General features: G+C 36.4%; 4 protein-coding genes across 6 annotated transcripts; 2 read left to right on the top strand and 2 right to left on the bottom strand.

Annotated features, from left to right (window-relative positions):
* Position 1: 1 nt before the first annotated feature.
* LOC122037498 (cyclin-J18-like) lies at positions 2-1,036 on the bottom strand. Its single transcript, XM_042596998.1, has 6 exons — positions 878-1,036; positions 714-790; positions 524-632; positions 299-397; positions 192-209; positions 2-123 (listed from the first exon to the last, which is right to left on the bottom strand). The coding sequence occupies exons 1-6, from the start codon at positions 995-997 to the stop codon at positions 34-36; spliced, it is 513 nt and encodes a 170-aa protein (XP_042452932.1). The 5' UTR covers positions 998-1,036; the 3' UTR covers positions 2-33.
* A 914-nt stretch (positions 1,037-1,950) lies between these two features.
* Positions 1,951-3,700, top strand: LOC122037490 (cocosin 1-like). The gene is made up of 4 exons (XM_042596984.1): positions 1,951-2,281; positions 2,376-2,650; positions 2,729-3,190; positions 3,290-3,700. The coding sequence occupies exons 1-4, from the start codon at positions 1,951-1,953 to the stop codon at positions 3,698-3,700; spliced, it is 1,479 nt and encodes a 492-aa protein (XP_042452918.1).
* Positions 3,701-4,148: 448 nt separating this feature from the next.
* Positions 4,149-14,255, top strand: LOC122037487 (vacuolar sorting protein 39). 3 transcript variants are annotated; one of them, XR_006127652.1, is made up of 13 exons: positions 4,149-4,638; positions 5,561-5,772; positions 6,948-7,079; positions 7,159-7,302; positions 7,788-7,900; positions 8,373-8,790; positions 9,566-9,898; positions 10,761-10,982; positions 11,063-11,305; positions 11,435-11,878; positions 12,867-12,965; positions 13,180-13,408; positions 13,892-14,255. XR_006127652.1 is itself a non-coding variant. In XM_042596979.1 (13 exons), exons 1-12 carry the CDS (start codon positions 4,197-4,199, stop codon positions 13,391-13,393), a joined length of 3,003 nt encoding a protein of 1,000 aa, XP_042452913.1. In that variant the 5' UTR covers positions 4,149-4,196; the 3' UTR covers positions 13,394-13,408; positions 13,892-14,255. The 3 variants fall into 3 exon arrangements, 2 of the variants coding, with proteins under 2 accessions (XP_042452913.1, XP_042452915.1); XM_042596979.1 differs by having other exon boundaries at positions 13,193-13,408; XM_042596981.1 differs by having other exon boundaries at positions 4,508-4,638; positions 5,519-5,772; positions 13,193-13,408.
* LOC122037489 lies at positions 13,941-18,065 on the bottom strand. The gene is made up of 3 exons (XM_042596983.1): positions 18,046-18,065; positions 17,279-17,895; positions 13,941-13,987 (listed from the first exon to the last, which is right to left on the bottom strand). The coding sequence occupies exons 1-3, from the start codon at positions 18,063-18,065 to the stop codon at positions 13,941-13,943; spliced, it is 684 nt and encodes a 227-aa protein (XP_042452917.1).
* Between the last annotated feature and the right edge of the window lie 395 nt (positions 18,066-18,460).

The following is an 18,460-nucleotide window of genomic DNA, read 5'->3' as shown; positions in this document are numbered from 1 at the left end:
ACTTAATTCCGATAAAAGATATTGTGAAAACTATCATTGGCCAACATAGTACCTGAACTGGATGAGCAGATCCTCTAAAAAATTGAAAGCAATATTTGAAGCTCCAATATCATATCCTGACACCTATAAAGCAGTTTCCAAATCTGAACCCTTTGACATGGAAGGACCTATAACCCCTAGAAAAACCATACCTCCATGAAGACCAACTCCTGCAAACATGAAATCAACTAAAACTAATCACAATGAAGGTGATTAAATAAACCATATCTGATCAGCTAAATCAGGATTCAGGACTGACAGCTTCGACGAAATCCTTAGTGGTAAAATGCTGGTCAATAATAAGCTTATCACCCAAAGCCTTCAGACTCTTCACTGAAAGAGGGCTTCTATCATGAATCTGCAACCCACAAAAGAGAAACATAATCAACATGATGCCAAAAAAGGTAAAAGATCAACTTTCCCCCACAAACAGAAAGTGAAGTCTTTGGTTTTTTAGAAACCGAGAGAAGGAATTCTATCTTACTTTGTTGGAAATCCAAATCGAGGCCAAGGAAAAGAGCTGCAAATTGCTCTCCCTGACAGGTCGAAGAAGCCAGCTCCCACCATCCTTCTCCTCCAACGATGGGGCTTTCCTACGTGGAAAATAGAGACCGAACAGGACCAATGAGAGATACTCACAGACGGAAGGGCTAACTGTTTAACCAGTAATATACCTACAAAGCGATGGTAGGAATCGATCGACAAAGAAAGTTAAAGCGGTGTACTTGATAATCGGACGACACTGGAGTTGCTTTTAGGTTTAGAGTAAGAAAAATAGGATTAGGTTTAGGAATCGATCGAGGTTAGAGGGCCGATGAGTCGGGCTAAGAGAAGATACCGACGTCGCGTGGAGGAGGAACTCGACCAGGCGGTGGCGGAGGGATGGAGAAATAGAGAAGGACGAAAAATACGCCGACGCCGACGCCGACGCCGGTGGACACCATCTTCCAATCTCCATTTCCCTCTCCTTCCCTATTTCTGAAGAGCGCCACCCTGTGAGTTTGAAAATAACCAAATGCTCCCTCTGCCTTTTTTGAACCAAAGCAAGGCGTCGGCCCACCCAACATGAAGCCGACATAAATGAAGCCCAACAAACAAGACCCTAATCATCATAATTGTCCAAAAAAAAAAGCCCTCTATTTTTTTTTTTTTAAAAAGTTAAATTTATATCTTATTATATATTTTATATAAAAAAATTCCCATATTGCGAAATGATTTTGTTTAGGGATGACAATTTCGGATTTCATCCGAACCCGATGGAGAATTTGACATCCGACCCGAATGGAGGAGGGTATGGAGTGACTATCAATACCTGAATACCCGACCCGAATACCCGATTAAATAATATATATACATATATTAAAGAAAATGTTCTTTTTCCAAAATCAATTTATTATTTTTATTTATATTAGGAGGAGACTATATATATAGATGTTTAATCTATTTTTTTAATTATATATATATATATATATATATATATTTTTTTAATAGGTTGTTAATTTTAATATATTTTTTTTAAATGATAATAGTTGGATAGAAAGAAGAAATATTATAATTATAAAAGATATCCGATCATTTAATGGATATGGGTATACCTATCGAAGATTCTATACCCGATAAATTTAGAGACGGAGAATATAAAATTCGATCCATACCTGACACATTGCTATCCCTAATTTTATTGCAGAAGCTGAAGCTTTAGTTGTCGCTCACATAGTCACATGATGTTTGCAGTGGGAGGTTGAGCTTCACAACTGATGCACATTGTCTCCTTCTCACCAAATCATTCCATTTGTCCAAAGCTTATAACCATCCACCAACCTCTTAATCTCTTTTTAGCCTATAAATAGCTCCAAGACCCCCTTTCCTTGCTCTCCATCACAGCTAGCACCATTCAATCACTTGCCGATCATGGCTAACTCCACGGCTCTCTTGCTCCTCTCCCTCGCTCTTTGCTTTCTCCCTTCTCTCGCCCAATTCAGCTTCGGCCAGCAGGGTTCCGGCCAGCCGTTGTTGAGCCAACGTCGTCTCGGCTACCGGAGCCAATGCCAGCTCGAGCGCCTCGCCGCCCTCGAACCCACGCGCCGCGTGCCGTCGGAGGCTGGCTTCACCGAGTACTTTGACCAATTTCATGAGCAGTTGCAGTGTGCCGGCGTAGTCGCCTACCGGCGCACCATTCAACCAAGAGGCCTCGTCTTGCCTTACTACTCCAATGCCCCTAAACTCGTCTACATAATCCAAGGTTTGTCTTCTTTTATTACAAGTATTTATATACCATGACATTGAATTGCCGTCTTCATTGATAGTATATATATACGTGCAAATTAAATGTGCAGGCAGAGGTATCTCAGGAACCGTGATTCCTGGTTGCCCAGAGTCATTCCAATCTCTGCGACAAAGTTTCGAGCAACAATGGGAAGAGGAAGTCGAAAGCCAGAGCCAACGTTTCAGGGACGAACACCAAAAGGTTCAATTCTTCCGCGAGGGCGATGTTCTCGCATACCCTGCCGGCGTCGCTAATTGGGTCTACAATAACGGTGAAGTTCCTATCATCGCAATCGCTGTCGCCGACACGAGCAGCAACGCCAACCAACTCGATCGCCAACACAGAGTCAGTTCGATTTAAATTAGCAATTTACTATAATTTATCATAATACGATTTTAATTAATAATTAATATGTGCGTTTAGCAATTTCTATTGGCGGGTAGAGAGAGACGATCCCAAGAGCAAAGCGCACCGGCAGAGGAGAGAATCCAGCAACAGAAGGGGAATAACCTCCTGAGCGGCTTCGAACTCGAGCTCCTGGCTGAGGCTCTGGGAGTCGACAAGGAAGTCGCGAGGAAGATTCAAAATCTAAACGACGACAACAGAGGCGACATTGTTCGCGTGGAGAAAGGGCTACAAACGTTGGAACCGCAGAGGCGTGCCGAGCAGGAAGCTCGAGAGCAAGAGAGAGAGGAAAGCGAAGAGACACGAGAGAATGGACTGGAGGAAACCTACTGCACCCTCAAGAACAGACAAAACATTGCCAATCCCTCTCTCGCCGACTACTACAATCCACGCGCTGGAAGACTCACGAGCCTCAACATCCAAAAGCTTCCCATCCTTCGGTTCATCCAACTCAGCGCTGAAAGAGGAGTTCTTCGACGGGTATATATATCGATCATTCACATCGTTACTATAAGCATTTAAACACTGACATCTAGCTAATTTTCTGATCTCTTGTCTCTTAATTGTACTACTATGCAGAATGCAATTCAACCACCTCACTGGAATATCAATGCTCACAGTATCATGTACGTGGTAAGGGGAAGTGGTCGCTTGCAGGTGGTGGGCCACCGAGGTCGAACCGTGTTCGACGGCGAGCTCCGGCAAGGGCAGCTGTTGGTGGTCCCACAGCAACACGTAGTAGTCAAGAAGGCACAGAGCGAGCAGTTTGAGTGGATTTCATTCAAGACCAACGAGAATGCGTTGGCGAGCCATATTGTGGGTAAAGCATCGCTTCTTCGAGGAATCCCGGTGGAGGTGCTGATGAACTCCTACCGCATCTCAAGGGAGGAGGCTCGGAGGGTCAAGTTCAATAGAGGAAATGAGATAGCGATATTTAGCCCGCGACGGGAGAACGAAGAGTTGCGCAACGTACTCGAGAGTGTCGCATAATAAATAATCAAGGTAGTAATGGAATAATAATAAGGCTATGCGGAATAAAATAAAGTTTGATTTGGACTACTACATTGAGATTTTTTTACCGATATCTTATTTTTCTAAATGTTAATAATAATTCCTTCTTTTTTATTATCCTTTACTTTATTTTTTTTTATCAAAAAACTATTTTCTCCAAATAAACGTATATTGAGATATTAATTATTATTATCATAATTTGTTAAAAGGGAAAATATGATCAAGTAATTAATTATTGAGATTAACGACGGACAATCATATACATTATTAGCCGAGATCGTATCCAATCGATACTGTATAATGAATGATACAATTCGCTTTCTACGACAGATCCGCCCGCTTTCGGATCGATTTAACGATTTTAAACCGTCAGGTAACGAGACCTTGATGAAGCCCTTGGAGGAAATCTTATCAGCTCTAAGCTTTAATCTCTATTAGAATTATTTCGCGACAGAGCGAGCGAGCGAGAGAGAAGATGGTGCACAGCGCCTACGACTCGGTGGAGCTCCTCAAGGGCTCGTCGGCGAGGATCGATGCTGCCGTCGCCTACGGCTCCAAAATCCTCCTCGGATGCTCTGATTCCTCCCTCCGCATTTACGCCCCCTCCTCCGCCACCGGAGACGGTGGTGGCGATGATGGGCCGCCGGCGGACGACCTAGAGATCCAGAGGGAGGCCTACGTTTTGGAGAGGACGGTCTCGGGGTTCTGGAAGCGGGCCCCGCTGGCGATGGAGGTGTGCCAGTCGCGGGACCTCCTCCTCTCCCTCTCGGAGTGGGTCGCCCTCCACCGGCTCCCCAATCTGGAAACGGTGGTGGCGATCGGGAAGACTAAGGGTGCTCATATATTCTGCTGGGATGACCGCAAAGGATTCCTTTGCGTGGGGAGGCAGAAGAGGGTCGCAATTTATCGGCTTGATGGTGCGTACTCGGCCACCTTCTCAAACTTTCTTCCTAGTTGCCAACTTTCATTTGTCAATTGGGTGATCTAAGGTTATGGTTTCATGAATGAGGCAGCCCTTTGTTTTTCGGAAATTGATTGCCCTAACCTCGTCCTTATATTAGTCATAGTTTGGTTAATTGATGCCCGCACTTGTAAGAAACAATTCTTATGCAAAATGAGTGTGCTCTATATGATTTTTGTGAAGCTTAATAATCCATTTAGCTGTGAGCACAATTATTTAACACTTGTAATGCTTGTGTTTACACCTTACTTGCTTGATTTTTAAAAGTAGTCATATTTTTGTGTTTTTTTTCCTTTACAAAAATGCTTCAATTGTTGCATAATAATAAAATTCCATAGTAAACTAATGATTTTTTTTCTGTTTCTTTATTGGCTTATTTGTCAATCTGAATCAAATAGCTATCAAGAAAGAGGCTTGATTGATTTTCTTGATAAAGATATTTTCACTACTTTGAATTGATAAAGCATAAGGATTGGAGAAAATGACAATGTTTATTACAACTGGAACCTGAGAGCGAGAGACATAATGTATCAACAGTAGCTTTTGGTAAAGCTTAGCAGAACTATTTTTTGGCAAACTTTTTTACTAATTTTACAGTGGGAATGTAAATCTTTACTCCTTTCTTGCACGCAATTTTGATATCATGCCCTTTTCTATTTCACCCAATTTTTACTTATTGATTCATCTACTTATGGTGGTTTTATTATGAAGCGTTTACTTTGGAAAACCTTTTTTTTTAAGATTCCCATAGAAGCATGCACAAAGGAGCCTGTTAGTTTTTTCAATGTTTTTTTATAGTAGGCGTCTTGATTTTTTTTGTATCATTCTTTTAATAGGCACGTAATAAAGGACTGATGCCATCTGAACTCTTTTTGAAGGTGGTAGAGAATTTGTGGAGATCAAGGACTTTGGTGTTCCTGATGTAGTGAAATCTATGGCTTGGTGTGGGGAAAACATATGTGTCGGTGTCAGAAGAGAATATATGATAATGAATAGTACCACTGGTGCATTATCAGAGATATTTTCTTCAGGGAGGATTGCTCCTTCATTGGTTGCTCCTCTTTCCCCCGAAGAATTGCTTCTTGGAAAGGTTTTTTTTGTATATTACTTTTTTCCCATTTAGTAGATTTCTTTTACATTGTTTCATTTCTCAAACATGTATGTACTGATTTGCATACGAAAATAGAGTTTTAGCAAAATCATTTTTGATAACAAGAACATACCTTATTATGGGTAATTTTAGAATTTTGTATCTTCATTTGGATTTTGGTCTGTAATAATGTACTTCTTTTACCATTGTCATTTTGTTGCTGATTCACCTGAATGCTGCATTGATCTAATGACCTAAGAATGCCTTTTGCCTAAGAAGTGGAAAATTATGGTTGTAGGAGGATGACAAGTGCCAATTGTCGGTAATATTCTAAAGTTGAGGATGATGTGAAAAATATACACTTAATATCTATCCATTTTACTACTGCCACGTCTTTTTCAGTAACATGCGTGTGTGTTTCCTTTTATACATTTAGTCCCTTTTTTATATATATATTCTTACTCTTTTTTGAGATTTTTTCCCTTTTTTTGAATCATCTTCCCTTTGTATTTCATTCAACTGCTTTTGTATTTGTACCGTATCCTTTTTTAAGTACTTCCTTTTTCTAAACAGTGTGCTTTGCCTGTTCTTGTTGTTCATAATGTCAATTGTTGTACACATTCTTGTAGATTCCATGCTTATATATGATCTTGCATGTTTCATATGGGTCTCTTTTGCTTGGTCGGTCAACCTGAAATTATCTATGTTTGGTTGCTTGTCTTATGTCAGATTTTTGTAAATATGATGGTCCCTAAGAATGACAGGATTATAATTACTATGGCACATAATTAAAACATTGGAGAATACATCTGTACGCAAAAGTGTAACTTTTTTAAGAGTTGCATGGTGGTGTAGCTAGTACCAAGAAAGGGGAAGGGGAGTCAAACCAATAGACCAATTGCTTGTCCACGATTTGCTGCTTACCCACTGGCCACTGCATGAATAAAAATGTCATAATCTAAAATGTCAAAGTGAATATTGGTGGGAAAAGGTAAACTTATTTCTTTAGAGAATTGTTTTTGCAGTTATGCTTATTTGCTTTCTACATCGTGAATTATGATGCATCTTGTTCGCATTTATAACAATGAAATGGAGACACATTTCTTCATATGATTGACTTCATTAATTATTACTAATTCCACTCAAAATTTATTCACACTTATATATGACTGTAGGATAACATTGGAGTTTTTGTCGATCAAAATGGAAAGCTTCTTCAAGATGGCAGGATATGCTGGTCCGAGACACCAGGTTCTGTTATTATTCAAAAGCCATATGCAATAGGTCGTCTACCAAGGCATATTGAGGTAAGTGAAAGGTTATTCTGATTTCTCGCTAATTGTTTTATTGATTTTGCAAGATTCTCACATATCATACTTTTTACAGATACGGTCCCTTAGAGCTCCTTATCCATTGATTCAGACAGTTGGTCTTCGTGATGTACGCTTGCTTCTTCAGAGCAACAGTTCCTTGATTGCGGCATTAAACAATGCTGTTTATTGTCTGCTACCTGTACCTCTTGGTGCACAGGTATGCTTCATGCACTTGACCAAAAGTTTATATACCTGATTAGTTATTTTAATAGCATGTGACCTGCCTGCAAATAGAATCTCTATTTTCTCCTAGGAAAGGTTTTGAGTGTCTAAAACTGGGTTATGCATGATGATTATGTTTCCAATAAATGAAATAAAATTTTCCATTTAAGTTTTTTTTTTCTCTTGATATACATTAGTAAGTTGCATCCTCTTTAGGTGGATAAGATTGATTGATTTTTTTTCTCTGAATGAAAAGTGGCTTGATTGATTTGAATATTGTTCTCGATACAGCTTGCATGAGTTTGGCAGAGGATAAGATTGATGTAGCAAATTCCAAATAGTTGTGATTTACACAGTTACACCACTTGATGATTTGTTTGTCAGATGACTTACTTATCCAAGTTTTTTTTTTCTTGAATTTATCAATCCAGCACTATCCTTATTTTTTTTTATTTTGAAAAAAATGATTACTCGTTACAGATTGTACAATTAACAGCTTCTGGAAATTTTGAAGAGGCCTTGTCTTTGTGTAAGCTACTCCCTCCTGAGGATGCATCACTTAGAGCTTCCAAAGAAAGTTCAATACATATCAGGTATTTATTTTCATTAAGAATGCATGTCTTTAATATGTTAATTGACTGGAGAATTATAATTTTGTTTTCACTACCTATCACTTAGAAAAGCATCAAAGTTTAGTCTATTGTTGTATCATATAATGATATAACTGAGTCATATATTATTACCTGTGCTTTTATTAGATAATTTCAGAGATGTTTACAGTTTATTACAGTGGTACTGCATGTTAGTTGTTTGACATAAGAATTAAGAAGTAAATTATAACTTAAAGATTGAACTGATAATTTGTCAATTAAGGTTTCAAGTCCATATTCTAGCAGAGAAATTGGATGGATGTGGCTCAAGAAATCATTTATGAGATTGGACTATGCAAAAAAATTCTTTATTATACATCTGTTGCATTTCTAACATGTAATCATAGTTATGTCTTTTACAAAGTCATGTAAAATTTTTTTCCTAAGAAATGACGTGTTATGTGTCATTCTCTAGATATGCTCATCATTTATTTGATAATGGGAGCTATGAGGAGGCGATGGAAGAATTTCTGGCTTCACAAGTGGATATAACATACGTTTTGTCACTGTATCCATCAATTCTACTTCCCAATCTGCATACGATTCCTGTGCTCGAGAAGTTTGTAGACTCTAATGATGAGCTTCTTCTCTCAAGGGCTTCATCTGATGCCTCAGATGAGATAGAATCATCTTTACCATCCCAACAGAATGAATCTGGTAACCCCATGCTTGAGAATAAGAAAATGAACCACAATGCCCTTATGGCTCTCGTAAAGTTCTTGCAGAAGAAAAGATATGGAATATTTGAAAGGGCTACAGCTGAGGTTACAGAGGAGGTTGTGCAGGATAGTATATCATCATATGAACCGTATAGGTCAAAGGCTTCAAGTAAGGTATATGTTCTTCTTTATAGTACTGTTGATGATTACCAGTTAATTCTTAGATTAGTATAATATATTATGAAGTGGTGTATGTCCCTAGAATGTCATGAATAACCTTGGAGTTAAATCTTTAAGCAATATGAATAATTTAATATTTTGAAGGTGCATGGACAATGAACAGATACAATTACTAAGTGCATCACATTATCTTTAACTTTTATTGAAGGAAATGGTTGATTTTATATGTTGTGTTACTGATTTTGAAGATCTGGAATTTCATAAGACATTTGTTAGTTTCCCACGTTGATCATTTATAGACAAACCAATAGACACTGGTCCTTGGACATCTACTCGGATCTAACACTTCATCAGACATGAGTAGCTATTATTGGCCAATATTGTCTATTTTGCTGGTTATTCATACATTTGCCTTTTCATCAAAAAAAAAAAAACTATATGCTTACTATCAAATGCATACACAGATACAGTTGCTAAGTTTCAGTTTAATGTTCAATATTTATGTTCATTAAAGATGCATACACAGATACCCCATCCTAATTTTAACTTATAAGAACATTTTTTCCATACTAAGCTGGAAGATACCAAAAAGATTTTTTCCCAGGCATATGCTGAATCACTATAAGCAATTTAATCATGCTCCAGCCACAATACTTGTTGAAGTCCAAGTCCATGTTAACATAGGTTGTTGGTAAATTGTAAAAGTAGCAACTTAACTCCAAGCTAGAGAATTTCTGGTATCTAAGAAAGTTTTTTTTTTCTTTCTCAGAAACGTGGTAATACGCATATCAGCTCTGTTGCTAGAGAAATGGCAACTGTACTCGACACTGCTCTTCTCCAAGCTCTGATTCTTACTGGACAACCGTCTGGTGCATTGGAGCTTCTGAAAGGATCAAACTACTGTGACTTGAAGATTTGTGAAAATTTTCTTATGGAAAAATGTCAGTACACAGTGCTTTTGGAACTTTACAAGTACAATGAAATGCACCGTGATGCCCTCAAACTTCTTAATCAGCTTATTGAGGAATCAAATTCTGGTGGAGAAACAAAGTCTGAGCACACTATGAAGTTCAGGCCAAATATGATTATCGAGTATCTCAAGGTACAAAAAAGAAGCATAAATCATTTTATGCATTGAGATTTGTTTATCTTACTGTTATTCTCATTTGAATTTGGCACAATTTCTTTTTTCACTATCCAACAAGTCTAATAACGAACCTATTTCACTTGAAACCATTTCTTTGTATTAATTTAGTTTCATCTCACTATTGACCAGTTATATCACTTTTCATTCCATTCGTTGATTTAGAGGTGTCCATTCGGTTCAAATTGAACTAATAAGGATACACCTAATTTTTTATCCTTTTTTTTGGAACCATACCAACCTGAATAAGGTTATAAGCTAAACAGAAACCAAATCAAAATTATCATGTTAATTTGGTTTAGTTTTGTTTAAACTGAATTAGCATAGGTTTTTTTTTATCAAAACTATTATGTAGTGTTAACACTATAAAAATCATGTTAGCAATTTAATCTTTAAATATATAATTATTAGATATATTCAACATTGATAATGAAGAATAATTTGTATATAATTGAAGCTATTCATCATATACAGTAGTGTAAAAATTGAAGAAGTTTTATCATATAGTTTTTAGTTAGAATTTAAAGAATAATGCTATATGTAAATTTTTCATAAATTGAACTATGAAAACATTACAAATAATATTTTAATTTTCCAGTTTACAATGAGTTTCAGAATAAGAAACTGAAACTGAACCATATTTATCAAACCTAACCAAATTAATAAATCAAACCAAAAATAAATAAATTTCGTTGTGTTTGATTTTACGGGTGGAACCAAATATTGGACACGCCTATGTTGATCTATTGCAAGATTCATGGGATGATTGCTTATGCCGCCAGCTCCGACACAAATTTTGTTGAACTTATTTCTTTTGCAGCCTCTTTGTAGGACTGATCCCATGATTGTCTTAGAGTTCTCAATGAATGTTCTTGAAAGCTGCCCAACAGAGACTATTGAGCTCTTCTTGTCTGGAAATGTTCCAGCAGAACTGGTGAATTCTTACCTGAAGCAGAATGCTCCAAACATGCAGTCAACCTATTTAGAGCTTATGCTTTCTATGAGTGAAAATGCAATCAACCCAAAGCTTCAAAATGAGCTGGTATTGAACTTTATCTATGTTTATTATTCAATTATCTAGTCTAGAATATCATTTGTTGAACTTTTCCTATAACATGTAAGGTTCATCTATACCTCTCAGAAGTAGTTGACTGGTTCAAAGATCTCAAGGAACAACAAAAATGGGATGAGAAACTTTATTCCCCGACTCGGAAGAAGTTGCTTTCTGCCCTCGACAACATTTCAGGTTATAATGCAGATGATTTGTTAAAGCGGCTTCCTATTGATGCTCTCTATGAGGAGCGTGCAATTTTACTTGGTCGGTTGAATCAGCACCAGCTAGCATTATCTCTTTATGTTCACAAGGTATTAAGCAAGCTCTGCTGCTGCTTTTTTGAACCTTCAAAATCAAGTTGTTTAAAGTTGTTTTACCTTGTTCATTCCTATCTGGTTGAATAAACAAAAAATTACTGTGTGGACTTGTCAATTGTGCAGCTTCAATTGCCAGAACTAGCACTCTCCTATTGTGACCATGTTTATGATACGGCACTCCAACAACCATCAAGAGCAAATGCTAATATTTACCTAACCCTTCTGCAAATTTATCTTAATCCAAGGAGGGCGATTAAAGAGCTTGAGCAAAGAACTGCAAGTCCGTTTACAGGAATTTCACAAAGCCCTGGAATTCAAAAATCTGGTTATGCTAAAACAAAAATGAGCCGTCAGTCTAAGAAGATTGTTGAAATTGAAAGAGCTGACGATATGCGTATCAGCCTCAGTGGCACTGATAGCAGTCGAAGTGATGGCGATGTAGATGAGGTAATTGATGAGGGAGATTCAATCATGTTAAAAGAAGCACTTGATCTTTTGGGCCAGAGATGGGACAGGATAAATGGTGCTCAGGCATTGCGAGTTTTACCAAGAGACATAAAACTTCAGGTACTGCTGCTTTTGACTGGTCCTTGGATTTCAATTTTTCTATTTACTATAAGGTAGCTTATGCTGCATACACCTATTTATCCTGATGTTCTTTTACAGAGTAATTGTGTTTAAATTGTATGTGGATCTTGATTAGTTAGACAAAATGATAAAAATTGTGTGACTGTTTTCGCCTGCAAATGATTCATCATCATTATGTGGCACTTTTTTTTCTCTCAAGCAGATGGAGTGTAATCTCAGTTACCTGCTACCTTATATACAAAGGTAGGACATTTTTTGCATGAGAGGAAGACTAGGAAGTGCAAGTTACGAGGGGAGAGAATTGTAGAGAGAAAATGGGTCAGAGGGAGCATTCTTCTCAGTGTGTAAAAGTGAGACATCTTAAGCAAGCACTTCTCAGTAAGTAAATGTAGCCAAAAGGCAATCATCCTGATAAGCTATGTGGAGATCTAGTTCACTGGCCTAATTTTTTATTGGCAAACTCGATTGTTCCATTTGGCACGTATATAAGCCAGATCCATCCAATCAAAGGACCCATGTATTTATTTTCCTAGGAGTAGCTGTTAGGAAGAGACAGGTTGTCTTCGACTGAGGATGGATGGTCCCTGTTCACCAATCATTCAAGATTTGTGAATATTGGGTTGTTATATTCCTTTGCTAATGCTAGTACAAACAATTATAAAAGTGCAATATAGTTAATAGATTTAGTTTCTTCTATCAACATTAACTTGAATGATTAATTTACTTGGTTCTTTTTTCTGAAGATTCCTTAATTAATAACTTCTTAAACTAAAGCATGTACTTCACACTAACAGTTGCTCATTTTACAAGCAATCAAGAAAGTCAGGTGTTTAGGCAGGGTTACTCTTTATTAGTATATAAATACCAATGATCCTTCAGAAATTCCTTGGCAAATTTGTATAGTCACAATCTATTTGCTTTCCTGGAAATTTTCTTTCATCTTAAATTAGCAATTTTACAATGTCAGGATTTGCTTCCCTTTCTCAAACCCCTCCTCAGAAAATCTACTGAACGCCGCCAAAACTCTTCAGTGATCAAGAACTTGACATTCAATGAGAATTTGCAGGTATTTTTCCATATACATTTGGTTGCGGGCTTGCATTTATGTTTGCTTTGGAGATTAAATGCACATTGAAATGAACAATGGAATTCTTCTTCTGCAGATATATTTACACATTCTATATACTCCTTGTTAACTTTGCTCCATCAAATTTACACTTTGTTCTAATGGTGTATGTATAGTGTTTGATACATCTAATAAAGCGTCTTAATGGTGTTAGCTATACTTAACAGGTCAAAGAAGAGCTTTATAATTGCCGTCGAGCAATATTGAAAGTTGATGCTGATAGCATGTGCTCTCTTTGCAATAAGCGGATTGGGAGCAGTGTATTTGCAGTGTATCCCAATGGAAAAACACTCGTACATTTTGTTTGCTTTAGAGATTCACAGAGTATTAAGGCTGTTAGAGGTCCCACATCGACGAGGCGCAAATAATCCATCCTTTTTCAAGTATGAGTTGCTCATTTGGCTTCCTAATTGTGTTTACAAGCTCTTCCTTATCAGTCAGTCCATTTTATTCATATGTTTCCCACTAGACAGTTTTCAATATATGTTCCATAATTATGCTTAGAGTTAGGAAACATGAAGATAATCAGAATTGAGATACCGAATTTTCTATAGATATTGCCTCTTTCTGTTCCTGCAATAAACTTAATTCAGAATTCAAGAAACTGAAACTTGAAATGACCGGATAGCAATGATTGGTGCTATTTCATCGTTGACTCCTTTGAATTCTGATTCTGACAATAAGACGTTTCTATGCGTCCGGTTGGTTTGATATCTGATATTCCAACTCCTTGTTTGTTGATCTTGTGCTCAATGCGTGAATCTACTATTTTGGCCTTTTCATGTTTACTCTTACGCTTATTGGTTGTACCATAGAGGTTAATTATGTCCTACCAAAACGACATGTTAATCTACTTTCCTTTTCAGCTCCGAAGCACGGCTCACTGCCCACAACAAGGAGCAAAGTTTCGTCTTCCTATTTTGGTTCAGTTATTGTGTTCTCCATGGCAGCTTGGTGGAGATCTGTTCGTTTTTGAGCAAAAAGCCTTATGTTCACTTCAAGTAGCTTGTGCAATGCCACCATCCATTTTGTGTTCATCATTCCATTGTTGTGTCTCCTGATCTTGATATCTCATATTTATCATTTTATGTATGATTATTTGTAAAAAAAATAATCTCTGTTTGTATATTTTGTTTGATGCTGGAGGTGTTGCGTAAGAGTATTTTCTTTATCTTTCAGAACCTCTGCTTAAATGATAATGTATTTGTTTAATTTATTTTCCTGTGGATCATTTATAGTTTCTCTGTTTATATATAAAGTTCAGTTCAAATTCTATAATAATAAAAAGGAGGATTTGTAATGATTTTTAAAACGTTTCTAAGGTGATATTTGATAGATGATATATCAATCTATATTATGGATGATAATCTACATTTTAGGTAGTATTAAATAATCACTTTGTAAATGATACAACGATATAATACAGATTGATATGACCTATAGTTCGGGCACACTAATGTTTGTTCTAGAGAATTTAACAAGAAGATGAAATTTTAATTTATTTTTTAAATCCTTAATTTTAGTTGGATTCGAGAAGGAGAAATTATATGATAGACAGCGATTTAATCTTGCCAAATTTTATTCTATCACAATCTAAAAGTTAAAAGTAATTAATATTGTTACAGAAGGAAAAAAAAAAAATAGAAGTAATCAATCTTGTAAATGTTGATCTGCTATCATATTGTTCAATAAATGTAAAGTAAACATGCCTTACAGATTGACGCAGTATCTACGTGAATATTTTTTGCAAAGGTCAAAATTCTGAGCCTTAATGAATTTTAAAGTAAACAAATGTAATAACTGTTGAGTATGTGTGAATGGAGAAGAGGTGAAAGAGGATAGAAGTTTCATTATGAATAGGAGTTTAGTTTTATATTAGAAGTTTTATGGTATATAGGTTGGTTTATATTGATTCACATGCATTGAGAATGTGAACGAATGTATGGGGAGAGACTCTCTCTCACATATGGGTGCACAGGAGAGTGCAAATCTAGGGCCCGCATTATACTGAATCATGTTGACTCGTGTATGGGCACGACCTGCGCGCGCCGAATGCTGAACCAATCGAGGTAAAATTTGCTCAAGTCGAGATTAATACAAAATTAAAATGATGGAGTGATAACGCTGCCGTGATCACAGGCAGAGGACACATAGCAACACAAGAAGAAGCTCTCAACCTTCATTCCCTCCTCCTATGCGTGCAACTCCTGCTCGACAGAATGTCCGTGATGGCAATCGGGTGCCACTTACTTCGCCGTGACCACCAGTACTTGGTGGGAATCATGATCAACTGTTGTATCCTGGAAAACAGATGACCCTAGTGAGCCTCAAAGTACAGTCGGAGGTGGGTGAATCTGTTTCAAGGAAACTGCGACTCTCACAGGCCTCGATCCTTTTCCCACTCGAAAAGTTGTTCGCCCGCTCGGGCTCCTCTGCTCCTTCAGTCGCTCGACCTGTCTGTTTCTCCTAATCGACCACTTGCTCGGTCAACCTCTCCGCTTGCTTGCTCGGCAACTTTGCCAGGCCGACTCAGCTTGATCGACTGGTACTTCTCACTTGGGTTGCATTTCTGCTTCGCCTGACCGGCCTCTCGCTCGGCCTGTTTTCTTGCCTGACCGACCTCTCGCCCAATCTACTCTCTGTCTGGCCGAACTTGCTTGGCCTTATTGTCCGGTCGGCCAATCTACTACTTGCCCGCCCGACCATTAAGTCCACTCAGACTTTGTTGCTTGGACTCGAAGTTTGGTCTGTACTCAACAATTAGTAGAAATCAGTCCCTATTGACAGTCTGAAATTATCCACACAGATTATATCAACTATAAATTAAATTAAATTTAGTGTAATTTAAATTCATCTACTACCCTATAAATATCCAGTAACATATTGTTGTTTCCAACTATAACAAAATTTAAAATGTTATCACCTTTTTTTTCACATTATTGATTAAAAGATTTTTAAATTTTTTTTATCTATTTATTTTAAATGTCCTTGATTAACTGGCGTTTACCCATGCACGAAATTTCTTTACAAATAATATAATATTTTTCTCAATTTCAAGTCAAGATAATTATCATAGTGCAATCCCAGTCACCATGTTCAACATCTCTATTAAATTTATTTGTTGATCTCAAAACTTTATTTTGGTAATGTAGATTTGGTTTTAGGAATTCTGATTAAAGCGTACTAAAATGTTTAATTACAGTCAGGTTAGATTTACTAATCATCTTTTAATCGTATTTAGTTTTGCTAATCTATGGTCATTCTTCAGTGCCGTTAAGAATCATTTATTGGAGAATATTATAAATTAACAGCATCATATGTCGAAGAATATCATGCATGGTTTAATAATAAACAATATAAGGCTTAAATCTTCACCTTTTGTTTTTGTAAAAAAATGAGTTTAATATATATATATATATATAATTCAATTTTTTATATTAGATTCCTTGAGAATAAACTTTAATTAATATAAAGCTTATCATAAAATACACTCTCACTAAGTCCTTAAATATAATTTTTTATTTACTTTTGAGATTTTATAACTCACTAGAGATTTGATCTTATATTCCATCCACCACATAAATCTAAAAATATAATGGCTCTTGATATAACATCTTAACTTTACCTTATTTTATAACTCACTAGATGATTCAATCTTATATTCCATCCACCACATAAATCTAAAAATATAATGGCTCCTTATATAACATCTTAACTTTACCAATAATTTAATCGTCATAGGTATGTTATACATAGGGATTGAACTCTAATTGCCTAGAAAATGTATTCTGTCTCTTATCATCACACTAAGACCATCTCCAATGCACATCATCAAATTTGGTGCAATTTTTACACCAAAATGGTGCTATTTCAACACCAAAGACTATTTCAACTCCAACCCATCATCACCATATCACACCAAAAAAGAATATTCTTTAGAATATTCTATAATTCTTATTAATTTTTTATATGATAATTATTATATTTAAAATGAATACTTCTTAATATTTGATATTTTAAATTTTTTAAAATTTAGTATCCAACTAGTTAATATATATATATATATATATATATATATATATATATATATATATATATATATAATTTTTATTTTTATTATATAATTACTCAGGCATAAATATATTTTAAAAATATTATAAAATCACACACAATTAGGATAAAATATTGTCCTGCCCAAGCTGTTGGACAATTTTGCCATCTCCAATGCATGCAATCTAGGCTACCTAACATACCTGGAAAACCTCGTAGCTCACCAATATGAAGTAGCCTAGCAACATCGTGAGCATTTGGAGATCGTAGGTACTGCCCTCCAAAAACTTCAACAACGGCACGACAAAATCGTTTCACACTTTCAATAGCAGTTGATTCCCCTATTTTAATGTACTCATCAGTAGCATCTGCTGGTACACCGTATGCTAATATCCGAAATGCAGCTGTTATTTTTTGCAAGCTTGACAAACCAAGTCTTCCAAGCCCATCTCTTCTCTGTATAAAATAGTTGTCATGATTAGTAACAGCATCACAGATACGCATAAATAAATTCCGTCCCATTCTGAATCTTCTTCGAAACATTGCATCATTATACAATGCATTTTCGGCGAAATAATCATTGAATAGATTACGATCAGCAGCTTCACGATTACGATTGATCATCTTATGACCAGGAATTGAGCCTCGATGCCTGCTTTTGTTGCTTCCTTCATTGAGATAATTTAAGACAATTTGATTATTGGTAGAAATCACCTGAGCGATCAGTTGTTGCCTTGCACTAAAACTTTCTGCATAGTTATCATCATCAGGAAGTGACCGGGCATTGAACACACATTTTTTTGTGTCCAAATGACATGACCTAACAATGAACACATTTGGAAAAATATGCACAGATGACGTGACACAACAATGACAACATCGGGACAAGTTTGGCAGGCGACGTGACATGACACTGAATCAAAATTTGCATAATTTTATATTCACATTTTTTCACTATATAATAGCTTACCAGATATTGGTATAACACATTGTATGTCAACAATTTTTGTGAGGGTTTCTCTTCTACTAAAATGAGTGCAACCCCCAGACAAGCTTCATACTCATTTGAAGAAGATAAACACTTATGTTATGTTTACCTTCATATTTCACAAAATCCAATCATTGGGATCAACCAATCGAAGGATCAATTCTTGGCAAGAGTTGAGAAAGAGTTTCATGCAGATCTAAATTTACCGCCAAGATCTTTGCAAAAAAGAATGCTTCTTATGCTAAGTTCAGTATCCAAAATGAAAGGTTGCATTCGACAAATCGAACATCTGAATCCTAGTGAAGCATCGGAACAAGATATTGTAAGTTACTATGCTCATATTTATTTTAGACTATCTAAATTTTAAAATCTAAGTCTAAATTTATTAATACATATT

Source organism: Zingiber officinale, unplaced genomic scaffold (genome assembly GCF_018446385.1).
Source record: "Zingiber officinale cultivar Zhangliang unplaced genomic scaffold, Zo_v1.1 ctg54, whole genome shotgun sequence".
Taxonomy (NCBI): Eukaryota; Viridiplantae; Streptophyta; class Magnoliopsida; order Zingiberales; family Zingiberaceae; genus Zingiber; species Zingiber officinale.
Note: the sequence above shows the minus strand (reverse complement) of the source record. Positions and strands in the feature narration are given on the sequence as shown.

Excerpts from the sequence above, each read along its gene's own strand:
- LOC122037489 (XM_042596983.1), bottom strand. The coding sequence starts at position 18,065 with ATGTGTTATACCAATATCTG. Across the intron at positions 17,896-18,045 it reads ATGTGTTATACCAATATCTG|GTCATGTCATTTGGACACAA; the intron begins GTAAGCTATTAT and ends GTTCATTGTTAG. Across the intron at positions 13,988-17,278 it reads TGAGCTACGAGGTTTTCCAG|ATCTCCACCAAGCTGCCATG; the intron begins GTATGTTAGGTA and ends AAAAACGAACAG.
- LOC122037490 (XM_042596984.1), top strand. The coding sequence starts at position 1,951 with ATGGCTAACTCCACGGCTCTCTTGCTCCTCTCCCTCGCTCTTTGCTTT. Across the intron at positions 2,651-2,728 it reads AACTCGATCGCCAACACAGA|CAATTTCTATTGGCGGGTAG; the intron begins GTCAGTTCGATT and ends ATGTGCGTTTAG. Across the intron at positions 3,191-3,289 it reads AAAGAGGAGTTCTTCGACGG|AATGCAATTCAACCACCTCA; the intron begins GTATATATATCG and ends ACTACTATGCAG.
- LOC122037487 (XM_042596979.1), top strand. The coding sequence starts at position 4,197 with ATGGTGCACAGCGCCTACGACTCGGTGGAGCTCCTCAAGGGCTCGTCG. Across the intron at positions 4,639-5,560 it reads CGCAATTTATCGGCTTGATG|GTGGTAGAGAATTTGTGGAG; the intron begins GTGCGTACTCGG and ends CTCTTTTTGAAG. Across the intron at positions 5,773-6,947 it reads AAGAATTGCTTCTTGGAAAG|GATAACATTGGAGTTTTTGT; the intron begins GTTTTTTTTGTA and ends ATATGACTGTAG.
- LOC122037498 (XM_042596998.1), bottom strand. The coding sequence starts at position 997 with ATGGAGATTGGAAGATGGTGTCCACCGGCGTCGGCGTCGGCGTCGGCG. Across the intron at positions 791-877 it reads TCCTCCTCCACGCGACGTCG|CAACTCCAGTGTCGTCCGAT; the intron begins GTATCTTCTCTT and ends TAAACCTAAAAG. Across the intron at positions 633-713 it reads TTCCTACCATCGCTTTGTAG|GAAAGCCCCATCGTTGGAGG; the intron begins GTATATTACTGG and ends TTTTCCACGTAG.